A 23,171-nucleotide genomic window follows, 5' to 3' on the forward strand; every position below is an offset into this window, starting at 1 on the left:
TGGGTCCGTGTTCCTCCCAGCCTGCGGGATTTATCAGCTCCAAAGAGGAAGGTGTTGCCCAGCTGAAGAGTTTGGAAGTGCCACTGGTGCTCACAGACTCCCAGGTGGCATTTCTAGGGTTGGTTTTAATTTAAATCAGAGGCACAATATCCTGCAGCACTAATGCAACATCAGAGCTGAGACTCAGAGGGCAGATCTGCTGTGGCAGGGAAAATGTCCTTCCTTCGGTGTTTTGTCCCAGTTTGATGGGTAAGTGGGATTAGGAAGGAGATGTGCTCATTGTGTCCTGTGTGCCTGTGAACATTCGTGGCACCTTTCTGTGCTCTTTCTGGGGCAGGTATGAACACTCAGCTCCTTTTGCAACCTGGATCGCAGGGGCATCCACTGGGAAGCATCTGTGGTAAAAGTAGGGGAGGCTGTTCTGGGGCAGGGAGGAGGTGACGTCGTTCTTGGGACAAAGCTAGGCTCCGATGGTGTGTAATGAGTCTGTAGTTACAAAGATGATACTTAATTATTTCTTTTCCATGGTTTTCAAGCCCTGGCACTGTCACTTTGCTGGCAGCAAATCAAACGCCAAGTTAGCTTATGTTAAGGAACAGAGGATGAAGTCCTAGATAAGCACTCGGCTGTAGGAACGTCTTAAATTGAAACATGCAGGGGGGACATGGAGGATAGTATGTTTTTGCTCTCAGCGCTATCCAGACACCGTGTCTGCGGCCAGGGCTGTGCTTCTCTCTGCTGGAGTGCCGGTATCACCTGCCCCACGTGCTGCTTGGGATGTGAGATGAGCACCAAGGAGAGCAGAGTGACAGGTGTCCTTCTCCAGGGTGACCTGTAGCCTCTTGGTGACTGTAGCGTCAGGGTTTTACGTGGACCAGGCGTGAGTGCTTTGATGGATGATGGAGTAACCACACCCGTAACCTACCCTTTAACCACCACTCTTCTCTGGGACAGCGATACCCATCACTGCTGAGCTGGCGAAGCCATCTCCCACCCAAGGGTGCGGCGAAGCCATCTCCCACCCATGGGTGCCAGGGTCAGCGCTGGGTGCAGACCTGGCCGCAGAGCAGGGCGCAGTGTGGTAGCTGCAGGCTGACCTGTTAATGTAAATATTCTGTAATAATGCCGCTGTTCCTGCCAGCTCCTCTCTCTCCCCCTCTCGCCATGTTTAATTTCTAACTAAGCTTCAGATAAATGTTTTGTATAGAGTTTCTAGTTTATCTTAAATAGACCTGCTGCTACCACGGCTAAAGTCTAAACCGACACTTGGCTTAGGGCTCGAGTGCCAGATGAACTTGGCAGTTGCCGAACGGTCCCGTTTGACCTGCAGAGCCCAGCTACGAGTTGTGAGGACCGGCTCTCGTAGTGGATGGGGGAGCACAGCTTTTAGGATGCCTGAGAGCGGCCTGGGAAGTATCTGGGCAAATCTCCTCTCTCGAGGGGCCGGATTCAGACCACGGTTGAGGTATTTTCAGACTTACACTTGTCTGAAACAGGTCATTTGGTTAAATGAGTTCATCCAGCCTTGCACCAGTTAGCCCCAAGTGGGTTCTGGCCCATGATCCTGGTAAAGTAAGCATTTGAAGGCAGTGTTTATGGCTAGTAATTTGTCTTAGCGGATTTTATATATATATGTGCCTATGGGCGTACATACACATATATACATATATTATTGCTCAGGAGCGTAGTTTCCAATCCCTTTAACTTGTTAAAAAAGTAAACTAGGGAGAAACTGGCAGCGAGTCGGAGCTGCCTGCCAAGCATTGCAGACCAGAGAAGTGGTAAAACATAAACACTTTGGAGTTTATCCTTGGGATTTATGTAGTTTGGCTGCTGGGGGATGGACTCGTGCGGAAGGGGCGTTTATCAGCCCCTGTCCGTGCTGCTCCCACGGCACCGAGCCCAGCACCTCCACAGCCGTGCTTCCACTCAGCAGTGTGCGAGCGAGAGGGCAGTGCGGGGTTGTCCATCCCTCCCCTCCCACTCCACTGGCCATGCCGGGTGGGTTTCGGGCATGGCAGCAGAACAGGTCTGCTTCCCCCTCCCCTGCACTAAAGTGAAAGCAGACCTCCTTGACGCTTAATCAGATTTGAATGTGGTTTTTGGCGTAGCTTTAAAGAGACTGGCAGTGAATAGCTGGTTTTGATGCCATTTATTAAAAACCTCTGGTAGAATTTGTCTCGGAAAGCCTTTGTGAGAGCTGGCAAACGCACAAGGGTTTGATGCAGTTAATGTATTTTAATCTTCACCCCCCCACCACCCCTTCTCCTTTTCTGTCACTAATTGTAGGGCTCTCAGCTGTCTGCTGCCTTCTCCGAGGGGACGGTAGGCAGGCTCTGCAGGGACCTCTGTACAAACACGGGCTTAATGTGGTTGCAGTGGCACGGAGAAAAGTGAGCATCCTCTTCGGGGAAGAGGGCTGGGGGGGGCGGCGCGGGGCACCGGTTCCCAGGTACCATGCCAGGCTCTGACATGGGGGCACCTCCAGGTTAGTTAACCTCCTGGCGTGGCCTCGTTCTCCTTGGAGCAACGAGGCAGACGGATAGGGGAAACAAAGATGTCCCTTTTCAAGGAGCCTGGGCAAGTGCAAAGTGGTGGTGTTGGACCTCCTCGGCAGCCGGTTCCTGGGAAGGGCTCCCTGGGCTTTCAGATTGAGGTTAATGAGTATCCAGTGTTTTCTCGCTGACTTTTTATCCCTTGCTTGCTTGGTGCATCCACCTTCCTTGTACCCAGAGGACCTTCTGAGCCCGTTTCTCACTCTTCACCTGCATTTGGGACTTGGGACGTTTTTTCACGGTTTGTGCCTGAAGGTGCTGCAGCCCCTCGTGGTGCAGCGGGGGCTGTTGGGAGCACCATAGCATTTGCCTGAGCAATTTGGGCTGTCCCTGCAGCCCAACACACGGATCATGCCGATGAGTGGCTGGCTTCCTGGCCACAGTATTTCGAGGAGAGCTCAAGAGCTCAGAGGGGAGCAGCAGATATTGTGGAGCTCAAAGAACAAACAGTTTCCCCCCCAGTCCGTGGTTCAGGCTGTGCATTGCTCCCATCCCTGCTCCTTGTTCCCGCTGTGTGGAAGAGCTCAGAGCTGCCCTGGAGCATCCTGCCTGGTTGAGGGACTGAAGTTGGAGTTGTGTTGCATTTAATTTGTGGGAGTCTTTTGTATGCCTCATCAAAGAAAAGAAAACCTGGCCTTTTTCTGCCAGCCCTCGCTCATGTGAGTTACAAATTCAGTGAGAGGGAGGCGTGGATGAAGATGACTCCCAGGAGAGAAACAGTCTGAGAGACTCTTAAACAAATGGGAACCAAGCGGCTTTGCTCATCCCCTGAGGGTTTGCTGTTAAATAAACTTGCCGAAGACTCTGGCTGCACGTGTGTTGGTGCAGGAGCGCGTTTGTATGCAGGCTGGGTGTTGTTGCTGGGTGTAAGCCACCAGAATGGCATGCGTTGGGTGGTGCGCTCCTTGACATAGCGATGCATAAGTGGTCTTGGCTGGCCCTGTCCACCTTCCAGAGTTTGCATGGGTGGTTGTGGTCAGAGGGAAGCTAACATGGCCTTTCGCTCTTCTTCTTTCCCTCTCCAGGGTTCCACCTCAGTGGGACGGTAACAGAGCCGGCGACTGCAACAGAACCAGAGATGACCTACAAGGTGGCCATCAGCTTTGACCGCTGCAAAATCACCTCAGTGACATGCGGCTGTGGGAACAAGGACATTTTTTACTGCGCCCACGTCGTGGCGCTTTCGCTGTACAGGATCCGCAAGCCGGACCAGGTCAAACTCCGTCTTCCCATCTCAGAGACCCTTTTCCAGATGAACAGGGACCAGCTCCAGAAGTTTGTTCAGTATTTGATCACGGCGCACCACACCGAAGTGCTGCCCACTGCCCAGAAGTTGGCTGATGAGATCCTGTCATCCAACTCTGAGATCAACCAAGTGCACGGTAATTCCTCCTCCCTCCCTGAGTGGCTCGGCACTGATTCACTCTGCGTTTGGGGCTGGGGTGGTGGTTTCACACCAACGGTGGTGGCCTCCGCTTTGCCGTGTTTGTCTGTTGCTGCACAGAGAGAGGTGGCAGTGTCAAACTGATGTTAATGCCTGGGTGTTGGGACCGCATCGATGTTGGCCATGTGTCCCCATTCTGCCCTCTGTTCTTCTTTATGTGTTTAGCTGTCAAACGCTGGCTTTAACAGGCAAGAAAAGGCAGAGCAGGTAGGCTGGTGGTGCACAAGGCACAGCTCAGAGCAGGATGGAGAAGCCACCGGTGGAGGAAGGGAGTACGTTCAGTCCCCAACACAGAAGGACGTGGTGCTGGGACCCTGGGGAGCGGGAGGTGCAGTGGGGACGTGGCTCCTCCAGCTTGTGGGGACGCGGTGTCAGCCCAGCCCTGTGCGTTGCTAAGTCAGATGCGGCTGAGCCGGTGGGAGATAAAGCTTTAATCTCCATGGGCGTTAATTTGCTCATAATAAATGAGCACTGCTGTCCTGACCTACTGCACAAAGGCGGCGGAGATGTGTCCCGGGGCTTTGTGTTTGGAAGATGCTTTTGACTTCCTCCCCTGGAAAGCACCGGCTGGGGGACAGTGCCCATCCCAGCCCTGCTCCAGTTGCCCACTGGCCCAGGAGGTGGCCCAGGCTCCCTGGGGAGCTGCCCTGGGGCTCCCTTCATCAGCCCAAGCCAGGTGCTCCTGCTGTGTCTCTCCAAGGAGCCCAGAAGCTGGAGGTTGCCCAGGGTCTGCAACAATGAGCCGCTCCCCACCGTGCCTGTCCCACCAGCTGTAGATGGAGATAATAAACACTTATCTGCCAGGGAAGGGTGTTGTGGGGATTAACACATGCCTGTTAAGTGCTCCGAAGATGAAAAGCCCCATATGCAGCCTAAAATAGGATCTGAACTGGTTGAATCCACATGTAGAGGTGAGGCCAGGTGTCCACCTCCACCACAGGGGTGATGGCAGCTCTGATGTCAGATATTTTCTCCTCCCTTCCTTCTAGCTGGTCATTCCTGCTTCTACCGTGGGAGAAGTTTTTGTCTCCTCCGCTGGGCCACATCTGCTGCGTGTGTGGTTGTGCTCTAAATTACTGGCTGGGGGGGGGCGTGGGTGTTCCTCATTTTTTGGCATTAAAAAAGAATGAGGAGCTGTGGTACTGCAAGAATCTGGTGAGGTCCGCTCCCTCCTTGAGCTGATCCACTGAAGCTGAGGTTGGGCAAGATCCCTTCTTGGCCGTTGTTTGAGGCTGCTTTCTCCTAAGCAGATTGAAGAAAAGCTTTTAAGGCCCTGAATATTTATTGCTCTAGAGTCAGCAAAAGGCTGGTGATTGAGAGTCTTACAAAGATACAGATGTTGGCTCTGGTTCAATATCTGCCTCTTGTTTTTACAAGTGGTTTTAAAAAACAAAGCAAAAATTCTCTGTCCCTTCAGACTTGTGCAAATTCACACACTCCAGTGTGTGATTTTGGACCGATAGAGACGCGTTGACTTACCCAGCAGAAGGCGGCACCTACCCAACACCCATGTGGCTGCGTAGCCAGGGTCACAAGCAAGTGAACGCCTCTGCAAGCAGGACTACAGCCTAGTCTCATCCTGGGGAAGGATGTAGATCAGCCTTAAGACGATGAGATGATTTAAAGATGATCTAAGATGATCTTAAGATGATCTAAAACTCAGACGTAGCACCCTGTGAAAAGGAAAGCTCAAAAAAACTCACGTTCAGGTTCAGAGTGATGTCATCCAGGGCTTCGGCTTTTGATCCTGGACAGTGTTGCAGGCTATACCCTCCGTGTCCTGCCACTGAAGCACAGCCGCAGTGCAACTATATCGCAGAGCTACTTGAGCAAGGAGCTCAGGGCAAGGAAGGACTGCAGGTGTGTGGGGCTGCCTATGTGAGAGCAATTCAGGGGCTCCATTTGAAGGGGATCCAAATTTTTCCCCCATCTTGCCCTTCCCAGCTGCAGTTCACGTGTTCATAGAGGGTCCCCGATCCTGGGATTTGAAATTCTTCAAGGTATGCTTTACATAGAGCTTTATGGGCTTACGCGTGCATTTCTTGGCTGTGTCTGGTTCAGACCCTTGGGGTCACACCTTTGTTTACCTCTGGGTTGAGGCCAAGCTGGCTTTTGGCAACTTCTGCAGCCCCAACAGTAACCCAGTGTGTGCGCGCTGGACACCCGAGGTTATTATGCCTTGGAGCAAGAAAAGCCTCTCTAGAAAAATCCTGTCTTTTTTTCCCCCCATTTCTTCTGAGAAGTGGTCTGTTGAGCTTCAGGTTAGCATCGGGTCTTCCCCACCTGCCTCTGGTCACCCAAAGGGCTGCTCCTTCCACGTTGATGGTGAGCACGTGGGATGGCAGAGCCAATTCTGCACCTTGGGAGCACTCCGGGCTTGCTGAGGAATGCCCCTTGTGCAAGGGAATCGTCTGGTTTTGTAAAATAAGGCTTTCAGGGCTGCTCCTTCTCCCCCTGCAGAGGCTGAATGGCGAAGAAAATTACAGGCCGTTGTCTGGCGCGCTCATCTCGGGGCGTTGGAGCTTTGTTCCGTGTAGGAGTCTGTAGCTGCAGGCTGTGCACCGCATGCCGATCTTCCCGGCTGCCTTCCTAGAAGGAAATGCAAACTGTCCAGTAATGATGGAGTCTCGGAGCGCAGCCAAGGCGCTCGCGTGTTCTCGAAGGATTCAATCCGAGCAGAGAGCCTAGGTGTGCCGGCCGCTCTGCTCCCTACTTGACCTCTGCCTGCTTAAGTGGGTCACGTTTCTGCTCTCGTAGCTGGCTGCAAAGGGCAGCGTGCTCACAGCGAGAGCGTCTCACGTGTCTGACATGTCCACGCTCGGCGTCTGAAGTGGCAGCTGGAGTGAGGAGACTGGGGTGGGTTTCAGTGCTGCTGTGTCCCCTCCTCAAGTGAGTTCCTGCTTGGGGACAAAGTCAGCAGCATGACTGTCTGGCACGGAGCAAGGCTGCAAGGTTGTGATTGTGCCAGCAAATGTGACTTGCGGCTGCTTGGTCTTTCCTGGTGGGGTGGCTGCTGGGGGCAGCCAGGACCTGCAGCTGGAGAGCTTGGATCCAACAGCCAGAGTGAGGAGCATCTGGTCGTGGTCACCTTGGCACCCTGCTCCCTTTGGTCTTCCCAGAGCGCCAGCCCAGGGCTCGCGTTGGTTTGCTGCGGGGCCAGCCTGACCTGGGGAAATGCAAGCTGAGAAAGTGGCTCCAGGCCACCAGCTGTGGTGGACATGCCAGGGATAGGTGCAGCTTTGCTTTTGGGGGGATTCATGCTCTACTACCATGAACCATGGGAAGAATATGTCCTTCTGCCATGGAAGGGTGGAACAGAGAGCAATTGCTTTGGTGCAGTAAGGTATTGCAGAGGGCCAGGAGGTATCAGAGAGGGCAAGGCTGAGAGAAAGAACTGAAATGGGAACTGCAGGCAGAGAGGGAGATTTCAGGGGTAAAAGCAAGCAATACGGAGGAGGAGGAACTCAGAAGCACTAATGAGTCCTGACAGCGCTGAGTTTCCTGCTCTTGCAGCGTGGATCCAACATCCAGCAGCAGTGAGTGCGCAGGGTCCAAGTCAACCAGCAGGCTTGGGAGGTGGCATTCATCTTCTCTTGTGTTTTGGTTCATGCTTGTAGGGAATGATTTGAATTTATTTTAAGAGGAAGACAGGATCATTGTGGGGTGTACAAGAGGAAAGCTACTGTCTCAGATACATCCTTTGAGCCTGATTGGGATGTCTGGGCTTTGGAGGCAAACATTGGATTCTTCCTGAGGGCAAAAGCAGTCTGCGGCCAAGGAAGGAGAGGGGGCTGGTGGAGACCACTGCAGCGACAGAGATGGTGGTCATTAAAATCTTTAATTAGAAGCTTAAAGACAGGCAGCTCTGAAGAGTGAGAGTGCCTGTGGGCCCAGAAGATTTGGGGCTTAGAGGTATCCTTCGTGCATCATTGGTGAAGTCTCCCCCTTCCATGGGTGAGGAGCAGGTTTTGGCAGGCCGAGTGTTTGCAGCTCGGTAACTCATCCTGCTTGAGCAGCACTTGGGCACGGCAAGGAGAGCTGCTGCCCTCAGCCCAGGAGACGTGGTCGGGACGGTCTGTCTGCCCCACGGAAATGCCAGTGGGTGACACAGTGTCTGTGGCGCTCAGCTGATGCCATCGAAAGGCTTGGGATGCTCTTCTCAGCCAGAAGTGAGAAAAGCCACAAAACCTCCACTGTCTTGCAGTGCAGGGGCAGCTCCCTCCAAGAGCAAGCCAGCGAAGTCAGTGTGAATCACCGAGGGGCCTCTGTGGTCCTGCAGGGTCTCGGGAGCTTCCTTGGAGGAGAGGACCTTCAGAAAACTCTTAGTGGGAATGGTCCCTCAGGCTTTGGCATGGAAAAACCAGATCTGCTCATGCAAAAGCCATAAGGAGCCCTCTGCCTCATCTTCTCATTTTTGTCCCAGATGTATTCTTAGCCCTTCCTTCAACTTCTGGGCTAATACTGTCCTTCACCCGTTGGCCTGTCTTGCTTCTTGTGCACAGCAAGTCAGCTGCCAGGTCAGCCGTGCAGGAAGTCCCTGCCTGCTTGTCCTGTCGCACTGAGCCAGGGCTAATGTTTGAGGAGTCCGCAGGAGGTCTTTAACTTTGAGGTCATCCCACGACAGCGTCTGGAGGGCAGCACCGGTAAATCTATTTGAAATTCTGCCTTCCCACTGGGGAGGAGGAGAAGGTCAGGTCTCCGGGGGATTTGTGTTCCTGGTTGCTGAGCTGATGTGAATTTAAGGGAAAATAGCACACCTGAGTGCTGGAGAGAAAGGCTCTTCTGCCAGCTCTTCCCCCTTGTCTTGCAGAGCCACTGGGGCTGCTGAATGACCCCAGAGTGTGGATGTGGTGCTTGACGAGGGGCTTCCAAAGACAGATGGACCCCACGCTGGTACCCGCTGGACCAGAGAGCTCCCGGCCATCGTGCTGGGAGCTGGTCTGGCTTCGCTTTCCCCATCGCTGTCTGATGGGTGTGAATCTTCAGGCCTCCCTGGAGGCTCCATGCAACCTGTCTCCCCTTGAAAACGAACCAGGAGCCTTGGCAGAGCTTGACTCCTTGCTTTGCTGCTATTTTTAATCCCTCGTTAGAGTTCATTTCCTTTCTGGTGCCTGGTTATTTTCTCTCCGAGGTTTTCTGCTGTTTGTTTATTTGTCCGTGTCCTCCCCTCCCTGAGCTGTTCCTTCATGTCTGTTTTCTCTCCGGATGCCAGCAAGGCAGCCCAGAGGTGTTCAGCAAAGCCACCACGTGCAGTCATGAGATGGCCCTTGTGAACCACCGCCACGATGGCCAGCCCTGCTCTGGGCAGCTGCAGCTCAGCCAGCTGGCAGAGCCCTCCCCGGCACCGCCAACCCCAGGGCCAGCACGGCCAGACCCTGAGCTGCCAGCGGGTACCGGGCATGGTTAGCCGAGATGACCACCAGGGAGGTGCCAGGGCGGCCACCTGCATCCCTGGGTTGCTTTTACCATCAGTTTATCAGCTCCAGGCACTGGTTAAGAATAATAATGATCCTTTTTCCTTTGTGTCACCACTGCTGCTCTGCATGAGATGCTCTGGGAGTGCTTCCCACAGTGCCCGGCTGATGTGTCTCCCCTTCTTGGGTTCATGAGCTTGGGTCCAGGATGCGCCGATGCCTCGGTGTGAGCCACGGGATCCCACCACTTCCTCAGCCCTGGAAACCCGCTGCTTTCTGGTCCAGGAACTGCTTTCATTTTCTTCACGTTGGGCAGCTAATTTCTGAGCAAGGCGTTGAATTTTCCATGCCTGGCTTTGCTCTGTTTTCTAATTTGTAGATTTTTCCAGTCCTTATTTCTCAGTCTTTGTATCTCCCTGGAGAAGTCTCACTTGGCTGTCAAACAGTTAAACCCTGAGCCCGCAGCAAGGGAGGGGGTCCTGCTTCTCCTTTGATGGGTTGCATTTTTATCTCTGTTTCTACAGCCAGTGTAAATGGGCTGGTGAAACCCTCTTTCCACTCAAGAGGTGGGGTGGTGTTTCCTTAAATCTGAATCTGGCAGGACCAAAATCCAGCACATCTGAAACAGGGCTCTTTGGAGCAGGAATGCTGCTATATGAGAAACGTGTTACGCAGGCGCCGGGCTGTTTTACATGCCGTTCCCTGCTCCTTTGGAGCCGAGACATGGAATCGCTCATCAGCTGCGTCACGGCATGCCGCTGCCGAAGCCCCCACGGTGTGAACGTTGGCAAGGGGAAGTGGACAAATCCTGCCATTAATATTTAAACCCAGCACAAATCCCGTTGTTTGCTCTTAAATGTTTAACCAGCTCCCCAGCGTAATTGGGCAGCCCGTTATCTGCTGGGTTGTGTTGCACGTGTGGGAATCTGCTATTACAACCCTCTCTCTGAATCTTTTATAGGAGAGCAAAATACATTTACAAGCAAATGCGGGTTTTATTTGGAGGCGCGTTACTAATTTGGCTGCGGCCCGAACCCCAACATGCGAAGTGCTCAATGTGTTGCGTGGGAGGAGGAGGTTTTATTTAGCTGCACTGCACGCTGCTTTCCTCGCTGCTTGGGCTTTCCGTTGCTAACGCTATGTGTGAGCAGCGAGCGCTGAGGGTAGCCCGGGGAACCCCCCAAAAATGCAGCCACTTTTTGCATCTTGCTGACTCCTCCACCTTTATCTGTCACAGCGGCCTCGGTGAGGGACCAAGGATGGGCTGAGCTGGGGTGGGATGGGTCACCCCAGGCATCCGCGCCCTCCTGGTCCCTATAGAGGCAGCCGAGACCGGATCAAGCTGCAGCTGGGAGTGGTGGGTGGGATGGTGGGGAGGAGGATATTAAGAGTGCAAGCGTCTGGGATACCTCTGCGATGGGGACGGATAAACGCTCGTGGTAGACAGATTAGTCATCGGTTCCTGATAGGGGATAATCGCTGGCTTGTCTGCTCTTTATCTGCGAGATAAGGACGGGGTTGGGGGGAGGGAAGGAAAAGGCACGGAAAAGCTGAGACAGCCAGGAAAAGCTGAGACAGCCAGGACGGACTGGTCCTGGTGTGGTGGTCCCTCATGGCTTATGGTGGGGCTTGGCCACCGGCAGCCTGGGAGCAGAATCAGGGCATGCACGGGGCTGTAGGCGAAAGCCCTTGTGCTCATCCAGGGGCTGTGATTTCCTTTCTGCTGCTTCAGCTCCCGTCCCAATTACGTGGTTCTGTCAACTATAAATTATTCTACAGAGGGAGCAGCATCCTCCTCTCCCTTCAGCACAGTGCAGGCTGCACCTAGAGCTTGCTGGAACAGCTCTCGGGCAGGAACTGTTAGCAGAAATTAAAGGAATTTTGTAAAGGACATTAAATACAAATAGCTGTATCTTATCGGGTCAGGAGCCGTTCTCAGGCTTTGCCGGAGGAGCAAAACCCCTCGGGTTGATGTCCTCTTGTTTACAAGCCAAGAAGAGACAGTTGCCCTGCTGAGAAGGCATCCTGGAGCTTGATTTTCATGAATTGCATTTGAGCACCTGGTTCAGCAGCGCACAGAGCTGGGGCGTGTGCAGCATCCTGAGCTGTCTCCGCCTGAAAGCGATGTCTGCTCCCCAACCAGATCCCAGTCGAGTGGGGAAGACATCTTTAAGATTTAATTGGAAATGTGTCGGCTACAGCGTCCCTTGGCTGTCCGTGCAGCGCCTCGCTCTTCCCGTGCTGACCCCCTTCCTCGCTCGAGAGGGAGACGGGATGGGAGAAGCAGACCAAAGTGGAGCGGAGCATCCTCCAGCGGCACCGGTCGCTCCTTGGCACTGGTTCTCACTGAGGGGTTTCTGCAGAGCAGGGCTCAAAAGTGGGGAGTCGAAAAGCTGAGTTTCTGTTCCCTTTTGTGCTCCTGGCTGCTCGCTGGAGCCGTGCTGCTGCCTGCCCCGTGAGCCTGGGAAGCCGGGGACATTGCTGGGAAGTAGGGCAGCACTCGGGAGGGAAAAATGGGAACTGAGAGGAGCAAGGCAAGGGGAGGTGGATCCAAGCTGTTGTTTAAAGCACTTGTGGGTTTTTTTCTTTTTTTTGTTCTCTGGAAGATGAAATACAGCCTGTGAATGCACACATGTGCCTGCCAAAGGCCCTGCTCCAGTCACAGTTTGCTCTTTGAAGGATTATTGATCCTTTGCTCTTTCCAGCAGACGGTCTCTCCCAGGCAGGTACACTGATGCACAGGGACTTTCCCCTGTCCTAAAGCAAATGAGGGGCAGGACCACGCATTTAACCTGGGGCTCTGGAGCCCCCATGCAGCGGTACCTCTGTTCGACTGTTGCTAATGTGGGGAAGGGCTTGCAGGAGCTGGAGCTTTACTGATGGTTAAACCGGTGATGTGGAGCAGGAGGAGGAGCACCCTGGGCGATCCTGGGAGCCAGGGAGCACTGCGGGCTCTGCAGCTGCCCTGCCTGCTCCCCCGGGGCTTTGGAGGAAGGCTCTTCCTCAGCCTCACTTCACGTGGGGCGCAGAGGGAGAGGGGCTAGCTAGGCATTAGCCCTGTGGTCAGGAACCCTCCTGACGGCTGCTGCCACTGCTGTGGAAAGAGAGCATGATGCTGTCAGCTGGGGCTCACTGCCTGGGAACCTGGTTGGTTTTCCCTCACCTGAGCTGATAAAATAGAGGTGGGTCCATATAAAATAGAGGTAGGTCCACTTCTTCTTGCTGGTGGGACTGCTGACCCTGCTGCTATAAACACGGTTGTCTCTTTTCTCCTCCCTCCTCATCCCCCTAGGCGCTCCTGACCCCACTGCTGGGGCCAGCATCGATGACGAGAACTGCTGGCACTTGGATGAGGAGCAGGTCCGAGAGCAGGTGAAGCTGTTCCTATCTCAGGGAGGGTACTACGGCTCGGGGAAGCAGCTCAACTCCATGTTTGCCAAGGTGAGGAGGAGCCGGCTGCTCTCTCCCCTCTCCGCTCAGCACGTCACGTAGCCAGCAGCTCTCCGGCTGCCCTGGCAGGGTGCCCGTCACAGCTGGGAATCTCTGCTCTAGTGCCTTCTCGCCCGGTCGCGGAGCAGGCGGTTGTAATCCAGGCTCTGGGTCAGGCCTGGGTTGTCTCACCCGCTCTCCTGGCAGGTCCCTTCCTCCCACAGGATGGGCTTGCCATGATCCCCGCATGAGGGAGGGCTTTCCCCCATCTCCCCATCAGCACGGTGCGGGGAAGGCCAACCCTGCAGAGCCTACTGAGACCATGGAGAGGTGGCACCAGCCTGCAGGCTCTTCGCTTTCTTTGCAGAAGGGCCTTGTTTTCATGTTCTCGATTGCTTGGTCCTCTTCACAGCCTAGGCTGTGGCTGCTACTCAGCTGAACTCCAACCAGCCATTGCATGAGTGTCATAATGTATGACTATATGTTATACACATATATATGTATATATTTACAGTCTGGACCGCCAGACTGAGGGAGCTGTGGGTTGCCAGACAGGTGACCGTGTATTAAACACCTCCAGGGGACCATGGTTTGTCTCACAAAGGACCTTCTTTCTGTCCTTTCCAGGTTCGGGAGATGCTGCGCATGAGGGACTCCAACGGGGCCAGGATGCTGACGTTGATAACGGAGCAGTTCATGGCCGATCCTCGGCTCTCCCTCTGGAGGCAGCAGGGGACGGGCATAACAGAGAAGTGCCGGCAGCTCTGGGATGAGCTGGGTAAGTGTCACTGCCTTGCAGAGAGTAGCAGCATGGTCGCCTGGGCTGCTGGGCCAGCAGACATCCTCTCAGAGGCTTTTGGGGCTCTTTTTTGGGAGCAGAGGCCCTAAGAGATGCCAGGACCTTGCTCTGTCCCCTGCTGGGGAAATCCTGGTGGGACAGCTGGATCAGGCCCCAGCTGTACAGTTCAACACCTTAAACCAGCCCTTCTCCTGCAAAGGAGTCTAGGATGATGGGTGCGCGGAGTGTGGCTGGTCCCATACTTGCAGCAGCCCGGCGTTTGGTGTGCTGCCCCGAGGCCTTTGCGAGGGAGGATGCAGGCTGGTGAGCCCCAGGGGCTGGATGTAGCCTGGAGACATGGAAGTGCCATTCCTGGAGGAACCATGATCCAGAGGGGGAAAGGCAGGTTCTCAGGTCTCATCCCGTCTTAACAGATTTCTGCATGCTCTGGTGCACGTTTCCAGGGTGAGGGGGGCAGGATGGCCAGTGCAGAGCCTGGCCTTAAGGGAAATGCAGTTCTGGGTAATTCTAGCTAAGCACCTTAGACACTGGCTCAGCTGGCTGACACCATAATATCATTAGAATAAAACATTTAGATGACGTGGGCCCAGGGAGGCTGGTTGTGTGGTGGATTTAACCCAGCAGTTCTGGGCTCTCCTGGACATCTGGGATCTTGGGTGGATAGTTTGACTTGTGCCATAGTTTCATGATGAGTGAGTTTGAGCTCCTCTGCGGCCTGCCGGTGGGAGATGCTGTGTAAGGGCAAGGGCGCACGGGCTGGGACCAAAGGGATGTTGTAGAACTGGAAGAAGGTTGAGGGTGGTCCAGGGGCTGGAGTACCTGAAACTGCAGCTGGGGTCACAGACCCTCTTACCAAGTGCCGAACAAATGCAAACATAGCTGTGAGACCCGAGAGCCTGGCCAAACAGCACAGACAAGGGCCAGGCAGGGGTGGGATGTCTCACTTCTGTGTGAAGTTCCCTAGATGGAAATAACCACACCAGCTCTGAAGAGCTCATCTGTGCTTGCTTGCCAAGAAGATATTTCCAGGATTTTGGGACACTGCAGCTAGATGGTTGGATATGCAAGGCTCCTGGAGAGGTGGCCAAATCCACCAAGCCAGAATTTCCGCATGGAAGAAAGTAAACGTGTTGGTGAAACGTGGATGAATGGGTGTCTAGGCAGGCCTGGATGCAGGAAGCAGTTTGCCCAGAATTACAGATTATTTGGCCAGACTTCAAACTGCTATCCAAGCCGAGAGCCCTCCCTCCCTTCCCACACACACAAGGCAGGAGCGGTTGGGTTTCAGTCCTGGCTTAACCGTGCAAGGACCAGGTCGATGCGCATAGTTTTGGTTGGCAGAGCGGGAGGAGGTGACAGCACGTTCCCATCAGCAGATGGCAGGGTGGCTAGGGAACATCAGGGCCCTACCAAGGCTGGATCAGCATGACAGCAGGTGAAATGTGGTGCCAGCAAACGCACGTCAGAGCAAGCGGCTCGCTTGGCATAGGCACGTCACGTGGAAGGTATTTGGGCATCTCCATGCTGAAGAGAAGCCCCTGCGGAGCACACAGTGATGGTCCAAGAAGTGGCTCCAGGGCAGGATGGGCATGGACTATACTCAGAGCAGGGATTATTGCCCCCATCTCACAGAAGCCTTTTGGATTTGGACCTGGGCAGCGTTTGCTGTAGGAACAGACCATCCCTCTGAAGGATGGGTCAAGGCATGGAGGGACCAGAGCTGCAGCGAGTTGGTGGTGTTCACTGGTAATGAACATCAGCAATGCGGAGAGATGTCCCACACCATGGCTGAGCAGGCAACGGTAGCCGAGGCGCGTGGGGCGGTGAAGGCACGTTGTCTGACCGCCCGTGGGCTGCGGATGCCAAAGCTGCCCGGCGTTACCGCTGCTGCCAAAGGGAGGGACGAAGGGCCCGGTGCCAGCTGCTGCAGGAAGCCCCAGCACAGACCGCGTTCCCCTGCCACGTGGAAGAGAAAAACGGGCCTTGCGGAAATTATTTCGGGCACGTGTTTAATAATTAATCATTGATTTTAGCAAAGACTGCTTCACAGACTTGCGTGGGATTGGAAGATCAGCCTTAAAGAAGATTGTGGATTTATGCTGGGGAAAATGTAAAGGATTTTGCAGGATTTCAGAGTTTGGGGAAAAAAAAAAAAAAATAAAAAGGGCATCATTTGCTTGTGCATGTGCTGCCAACTGAACATCTATTGCCCCGTCTGCTGGGGAGCCAAAGGAAAGACCTGCTGGATGGAGAGCTCTGCGGCGTGGGAGTATTTGCCCTGGCGCATTAGTACTTACGATTAAAGCCTAATTACAAAAAATAGACGAAAAACCAGCTGAAGTGCAGCCTGACCTTAATCTGCCTGGAGACGGGTTTATTTATCTCGGCCACTTGTTTACAGTGGGGAATTTCAGCAGATTAAGCTGGGGAGCGACCCTGTGGGAAACAGGAGAATTTCTTTGATGGTTTGGAAACTTGGGCGCGGGATCGGAGCGCCTGTCCTCTCCAGGGCCAGCAGCCAGGACCGCTGGGCTGGGAAGGCTCTGACCCCCCCCGTCCCTGCATCCAGCCCTGTCATCAAAAAGCATTTTTGTTTAGAGGCTTAGCTTAATCGTGATCTGCCTCTTTGTTCCCCACTTAACCTTCTGCTATCGGAAAGTTCAGATGAAGGTTTCTGCAGCATGTGAGCAGACACGGAATCTGACCTGGCGCGGCATTTCGGCTCAGGACAGGAGTCACTTGTGCTGTCAGCTGATGTCACTTGACCACAGGGCTCAGAAAACCCCTCTTTTTCATCTTCCAGATAACTGTCGTGGCCGAGATAGATGCAAATCCCTCTTCCCTCCTTGTCCCCACCTCCCCGCCACATCTTCCCTTCTGCAGGAGAGCCCAGGGGCACGGCATTTTGGCAAGCAAAGGATGCCTCAGAGGGCTCCCAAAAATAGCCTGTGAAGTCATGAGGCTTCTGAGGATCGCATCTTAGCCGAACTGTGGGAGCCAAAAATCCAGTGGGCGCATCCCGTTCGTGGGGGCGGCGGAGCTGGAGCACCAAGCCTTGTTACCACCTGTCAGCCAAGCCACTCTGCTCACCGTCGGGAGCGCAAGCCGAAATCGCCGGAGGCTGCTTTTTGCATAAGCAGCTCCAGAGCGGGTGAAGAGGAGCAGCGACAACGGGCGGGAGTGCTGGTGGGAACGGGGTGTCTGAAACCAGTCGGAGCCCCGGGACGCCCAACACCAGGAACCAAGTGCAGGATTTGGCTCATGCCCGTTCAAGGAGGTGGGAAGTTTCATGCCCTCGGGACGGGCAGCAAGCAGGCGCCCACCGCTCAGCTGAGGGGCAGTAACCAGAGCCTTAAGGAAGACTCATTTTCCGGAGCTGAGACCTGATTTTTTGGAAGATGCTGTGTCCATGCAGCCCCTGCGGAGCCTACAGGAGCCTGGGAGTGATGGGCTCTGGGAGGGATGGGCCCTGGAAGCCCCAAAGGAGTCAGCTCTTCTCTTGCACATGCATTAAGTGCTGATGTTGCAGCTCAAAAGTCTTCTTCCCCCTCTGTTCATCAGACAGGAGTGGGGTTTTGGTGGGGTTTCCTGGGAGCAGCGGAGCTGAGATGTGGGTGGAGCTGGACTGGGTGAGGGCTGCTTTGAATATTTGCTGATCTTCAGTACATGTGGTTGCTTTTTCCCATGCCCGTTCCTGGATGCAATGCTGCTGCCACCATCTGCGTTGTGATGCCTTGACGTCTTTCCTGCCGAGCCAAGCTGCTCCTAGGAGCTGGACGTGCACAGCCTCCGTGCCTTACTAATGTCCACAAGTCCCAACCAGCAGAGGATGGGTGCTGGGAGATGCACCCCAAAAGCACCACCAAAGCTCAGCTATAACCCAGAGGAGCAGGGAGACACCGGAGTGGAGCCAGAGTCAAGACATTGCTACTCAGCCTGGTTTTGCCTTGCACTGCCTGGAAAAGGGACTGGCTGCTCCGGCTGCCTGTGTCGGAGTCGCAGCCTCGCTCGGGGCTGCTGTGCAGCTCGACAGTGCGGCTGTGCAGCTGGGGAGCTGCTGCACAAAACACAGCGAGCGAGGGAGATGGTTTGGGTGCCTGGAGGAATCCCCTCATCACGCAGCAGAGCCGTGTCGGGTGATGTTGTCCTGCTGCTGCTGGCTGTCACTTTGGGATGGGAATTTTGCTTCTGGGAGTGATGGAGAGCTGGGGGAGAGCAGCTGGGTGGGTGGGGAGAAGAAAGGTGCTCCAGGTGTCCACTGGGCCTATGGAGGAGAGGCAGGGGAGGGTGTTTCTGCAGGAGGCTGAGCTGTCCTGGGTGTGTTACAGGATCCGACCTGGGCAGAGAGAGGAGCAGCAAGGGCTGCTCAGCTCAGGGGGATCCCCGGGGACACTGTGCACTGCAGCTGTGCCAGCACGTAGCCATCCCACCCCACGGGGCAGGCACAAGGGAGGGGACGTGCTGCATCTGGCAGCCTTGCAGGGAAATTTGGGCAGAAACGCAATTAGCTAAAGGAGAATTCACGGTTTTGCACTTATTTGGGTTGCTGCAGCCCTTTTCAGAGCAGTGGCTGACCCAGGAGAGTCGGTGAGGCTCGGTTAGCAGCACCAGCGTCAGCCCTGTCTTATGAAAGGGTGAGCTGGATCTTGATGACGACAGAAGTCCTTGGGCCTGGTTCTGCTTCTCACGCAGCAGACAGCATTGTCAGGCCTGTGAGGTCCCATAGTTGACCTGGAGGGTGTCAGCATGTTTGTCCTACTGATGGGCACCTCTGCTTGCCATATCTGGAGGGCTTGCACCTTGGAGGGCTCCTGCCTGCGAGACATTGAGCCAAGCTCCAGGTTCCTCAGCTGGTTCCTCTGCAGGCTGGGGGCTACTGGGGATTAAAAAAGAAAAAGAAAAAAAAAAAGGGAAGAAAATACACCAAATCTCCTTTTTAAATAGTTGAATGCAAATGGCCTGAAGAACAATAGCAGATGAAATAGCATTCGGAGAGGGCTTTAAAGCGCTTGGAACGTGGGTAGGATCAAAATCAGGTTAGTCTTTGGAGATACAGACTCTGCAGCTTGCCAGGGTGTTTTTAAGCATGCTTTGATGTGTAGTTCAAACACTAGATTTGTCCTGGCAGACAGAAGCACTCACAAATTCATACACAGCCGCTCTCTTCTTCCCTCCTCCCCACTGTCCCCCATCTCATGAGATTATAATTTAGCTTCATTACAGAGGAGTTTCACTTTTATTTAAAAGCTGTCTAAATCCCCCTCCTGGGTCCGTGCATTATGCTGAAATGAGTTTACGGACGCTGATGAAACCTTGCAGGCTCTCACGACGAGCGCGGCAGCAGAAGAGCTTTGCCCTGCGGATATGGTGGTGGCACCTCGTTGATTTCTTGGCTTTGTTTAGGGGCACTGTGGGTGTGCGTGGTGTTAAACCCACACTGCAAGCTGGAAGAGAAATCCTGCTGGCTCCGGCAACTGCGCAAGTGGGGTGAGATGGACGTGTGTCCCCTAGAAGATGGCAATTACGGTAATGAGCTTCCCAACATCACCAACGCGCTTACTCAGAGCTCTGGTCACAGCCAAGGTGAGTCTGGGCAGGAGGTGGAAATGCAGCCGATGGCCACAGGGGTTGGGTCAGGGTCAAAACTCACCTCAGTGTTGAGAGACCTCAATTCACCTGGTGGTGATGTCTCCAGGAGGCATGGGAATACAAAACATTTCTCTTCACAGCCTCTGGTTTTACATACGCTTGGAAATGTTTGGCTTTTTGTGACATCTTGGGTGAAGTCACTTGTATTTTGAGCATCAAATAATTTTCAAAGGCCATTTTAAAGCAATTTGACCACGGGGGAGTTTGGATCTATATGGTCTGTGCAGGTTTAGGTATGGAGTTTTACAGAAAAACGGTGCTGCTTGAATCGGAGTGGAACTGAGCTCTGAAGCCCTGGCTGTAATGTGAGAGTGAGGAGTTGGAGGTGGTGCAGAGCCCCTCGCCCAGCCCTTGGGTCTCGCTTCTGGGCTTTGATTCAGATGGTAGATAAGTCATTAGCCAGGGATGTTAAACGTGGTTCAAGTGCAGAGCACAAATGGAGCAATGTAGTTATGGGGTTGTTCCTTCGTGCTAAAATATTTTCTCAACCCCTGACAAAGCATTTGATCCCTTTAAAGCACTTTTTCCCCTTCCTTTTGCCTGAAGTAGACATTAGTTGAAAGTTACTGCTCTTACCGTGCCTCCATCTGCTGCACTGGAATTGCTCTTTGGTGTATTACGTGCAGCCAAAGTGGGAAGAGGAGAGGGGGATGGCAGCTGTGCTGCGGAGGGAACTTCACTCTTCTGGGTGGGATTAGTCCCCCAGCAGCAGTTCGGGAGCGTGGCTGTCCTGCCAGCCCACCCCAGCCACGGCCAAGACCGCACGCCCCAGCCACCTCCCCGTGCGCGTCCTCAGGGAGCAGATTAATTTAAACCTGGCCTTGCTCCATGTCCTGCGCCAGCCCCGGGACTCCCCCCTGGTGTTCCCAGCTCCGCTGAGGATTCGCTCCGGCATTCGGGGCAGGTCACCAGGGCTGAGCAGGTCACATTTTTAGACATGCAGGGAGTTTCCAAAGCACATGGCAGGGATGTCCCCTTGTCCCTGCGCTCCTGCCTCTCCAAGCAGGGGACTGAAAGCAGCAGGAACCCTGGAGGTGTCCCGGGGTTAATGTCTGTGCATATGCAAATACTGCTGCAAATTGTTGCCAGCCTCTTTTATTACTGAAAGGAGAACAGCTGATTCCTGAAATCCTTCCCTGTAAAGTGAGCAGGCTTGGTTCTGCGCGTACGAACACCTGTTTAATTTCTCTCCACCTCGGGGTGCCTGCAGCATTCAGGGTAATTGCTTGTTGCCATCGTTTCCAGAGTGTGTTTATCCAGCCGCCCTGGATCAGCTTTGAGCAGTGCCTTTTGTTTTCCCCTCTCCAATGTGTTTAACTCGTCCCGTCTTGCAGGTTGCAGGACCTAACATTCAGCACTGCAGCCCCTTTGGGGCTTCCCATTTTGCAGCCCACCAGCTGTGTTTGGCCCTTGTGCTCCGGCGTGCTGGAGCGATAGCAGGATTGCTCCGGATGGGCCTTTTCCTCCTGACAAACCACTTGTCTGATCTGTCTGGCTGGAGTGAAATGCTCATCCAGCATTCAATAGCTTAGAAAATATCATTGTAGTTACAGAGCAGCTCTGAAGAGGAGCACAGACATCTGCTGCAGAGCAGCGGTGGGGTTTCAGACGGTGCCATCTCCTCCCTTCCAGCCCTCTCACACAGCCAGGGGAGGTTGCTGGAAGGTGATGGTTCCCCCCATCGCCCGGAGGCAGATGAGACATGCTCGTGCATTTCTCTTCACAGCTTCGGGTGCTGCTGATCTAAGCAGCTGTGGTTCAGTGAGGCTGGGGCTTTGCGTTGGAGCGGAAGAGGAGAGCTTGTGGTGCTTGCAGGGCAGTAATGCTGAGGAAGCCCAGTCCTGACCCCGGCAGCTGCCTGCACGCCGAATGTCACAGGGGTGGGAATGCACTGCCACATTTCAAGGCGTCAGCCTCCTATGTGACAGTGGATTATCGTCAGAAAGCTGGCGGCAGGGCAGTCCCTGCCTTTTTTCTCACCTCTCTGACCAAGGCAGCTATTGTAGCAAGTTACTTAGCAATGCCGTCTAAGGAGATGGCAGTCTCCATCAGAGACGGGACGGGCAGCAGAGGTGTCTAAAGGCAATCTGCCACAGCGTGGGAGCCGGAGCCCCTGTGCTCAGCTCTGAAACAGCTGGGGTGGGACCAGGTGGGGCTTTGCTCTCGTTGTAAAGACATTGCTTTTCCCAGGGAGGTCGTGTCTGGGGGCAGGAACAGGCTGCCCCTGTCCCACCAAGGCACTGATGGTTTTTCTCTTTGCAGACTCGCTGGCCAGGCCCAGACGAACCGTGTTCACCCGGGCGATCGAGGGCTGTGACCTCCACTGGCAGGACAGCCACCTGCAGCGCATCATTAGCAGTGACTTCTACGTGTCTCCCTCCTACCAGCGGGAGGGTGAGAGCCTCCTCTTCAACTCCCAGGGGCAGCCGCTGTGGCTAGGTGAGCATCCAAACCAGCAGCCCCTTGCATGGCCTGGGTGGGTAGGGCTGCTAGTGGAGAAGAGCCACCCAAGGCATCAAAGCTGGGTCCTTGCAAGCTTCTGCATCCTAGATTGAAAGTGCCTCCCTGGCCCTTAGCCTGAGGAGTAGGGCGAGCAGAAGAACCTGATGCCCTCCCACACCCTAGCCACAGTCCTTATAGCAAGCCCCACATCCTTACAGTCTGGGTTCCCCTTGGGCAGCTTGGGCCAGGGTCATCGTGTCCTCTTTCATCCTGCCAGTGTCTGGCTGTCCCCAGTGCACGCTCTCGCTGTTCCCAGTACAGTCCCTTGAAAGTTGGCTGGGGAGCACAGCTGTATCCTCTGGATTTTTTCTTCCCTGCTCTCACCCTCTCTATAGTCTTCCCTTAAAGGCAATTAGCAGACAGTACAATTAAGCCTTGTATGAACGTAAGGCATACTGGACCAGTCAAGCCCTGCACCCTCCTGTGCTGTAGACCTTTAGTCCATGTACCTCAAGCCACACAACTTCTCTGCTGCAAAGTCATGACCCTGGGCAGATCTGCAGACCCTTGACTACATGTCTGTAATGAGAACGAGTGAGACGAAGGGCTTGGGGGGTATCTGGTGTGGCTGTCAGCCCTCAGACTGACCCCAAAATGGGAGACGCAAGCCCCCCCACCCCCCTTCCAGGAGGGTTGGATGCCTCATCCCTACAGCCCAAGAGGTGAATGTATGGATATGGAACAGGTCAAAATCCACCACTGCACTGTTGTCCATTCCAGGAGCCAGGGTCTGCTGTCAGCCAGCCACATGAGCAGAGAATATTTAAAGTCATCCAGAGATGTGGTTTGTGGAGCAGCAGGCACTAAGTTGCTATTAAGGCCAGGAGATAAGTTAAAAAGGGCCCATGTGAAGGCTGCTGGTACACTTCTGCTAGCTTAGCTGGAGTGGGAGAGGACATTTCTACTCTGGGAAGAGTTTGGTGTAGCTGCAGGCAGCAGGTCTCCTTCCCCTGCAGCCACAGGCAGTGGTGGTGGGTTAGTGCTTCCATGGACTCCATCTAGCAGGGACATGGTGGCCACAGCTCCCCTGTCCCTAGCATAATCTGGGTTCTGGTGAGCCCTTTGGCCCAGCTGATTGGTGCATGTTATTTTTCTGATATATTTGCCGTGATTTTTTGATTTTGCGCTTTCACTTTCTTGGCACCCCTTCAGGGACTCAGTGCTAGGAGAGGAGTGTGGTTTGTCAGCAACTTCCAGTGATGAATTCAGCAAGAAGCTGAATATTTCATCCATTTAGCAAATGAATAGAGGGAGCAACAAGAAGGTCTTTTACAGATGTGTTTGTTCTGAAACCTCTTTCTTGTGTGTTCCTTGAGGGTGACCTTTGGGATGTGGAAACCCCATTTGTGGAGGTGGTTGTCTGCATTTCCAAAGCTTTC

General features: G+C 54.1%; 1 protein-coding gene across 1 annotated transcript in view; it reads left to right on the plus strand.

The window, feature by feature from the left end:
- Positions 1–23,171, plus strand: part of ZSWIM5 (zinc finger SWIM-type containing 5) — a 101,787-nt gene that overhangs the window by 67,620 nt on the left and 10,996 nt on the right. The window contains exons 2-6 of the mRNA XM_072866896.1: positions 3,581–3,937; positions 12,706–12,854; positions 13,470–13,620; positions 19,045–19,224; positions 21,553–21,729. Coding sequence (XP_072722997.1) covers positions 3,581–3,937; positions 12,706–12,854; positions 13,470–13,620; positions 19,045–19,224; positions 21,553–21,729 — 1,014 coding nt within the window. The remainder of the gene's footprint in view (positions 1–3,580; positions 3,938–12,705; positions 12,855–13,469; positions 13,621–19,044; positions 19,225–21,552; positions 21,730–23,171) is intronic.

The sequence above is a fragment of the Ciconia boyciana genome, chromosome 7, assembly GCF_034638445.1.
Source record: "Ciconia boyciana chromosome 7, ASM3463844v1, whole genome shotgun sequence".
Taxonomy (NCBI): Eukaryota; Metazoa; Chordata; class Aves; order Ciconiiformes; family Ciconiidae; genus Ciconia; species Ciconia boyciana.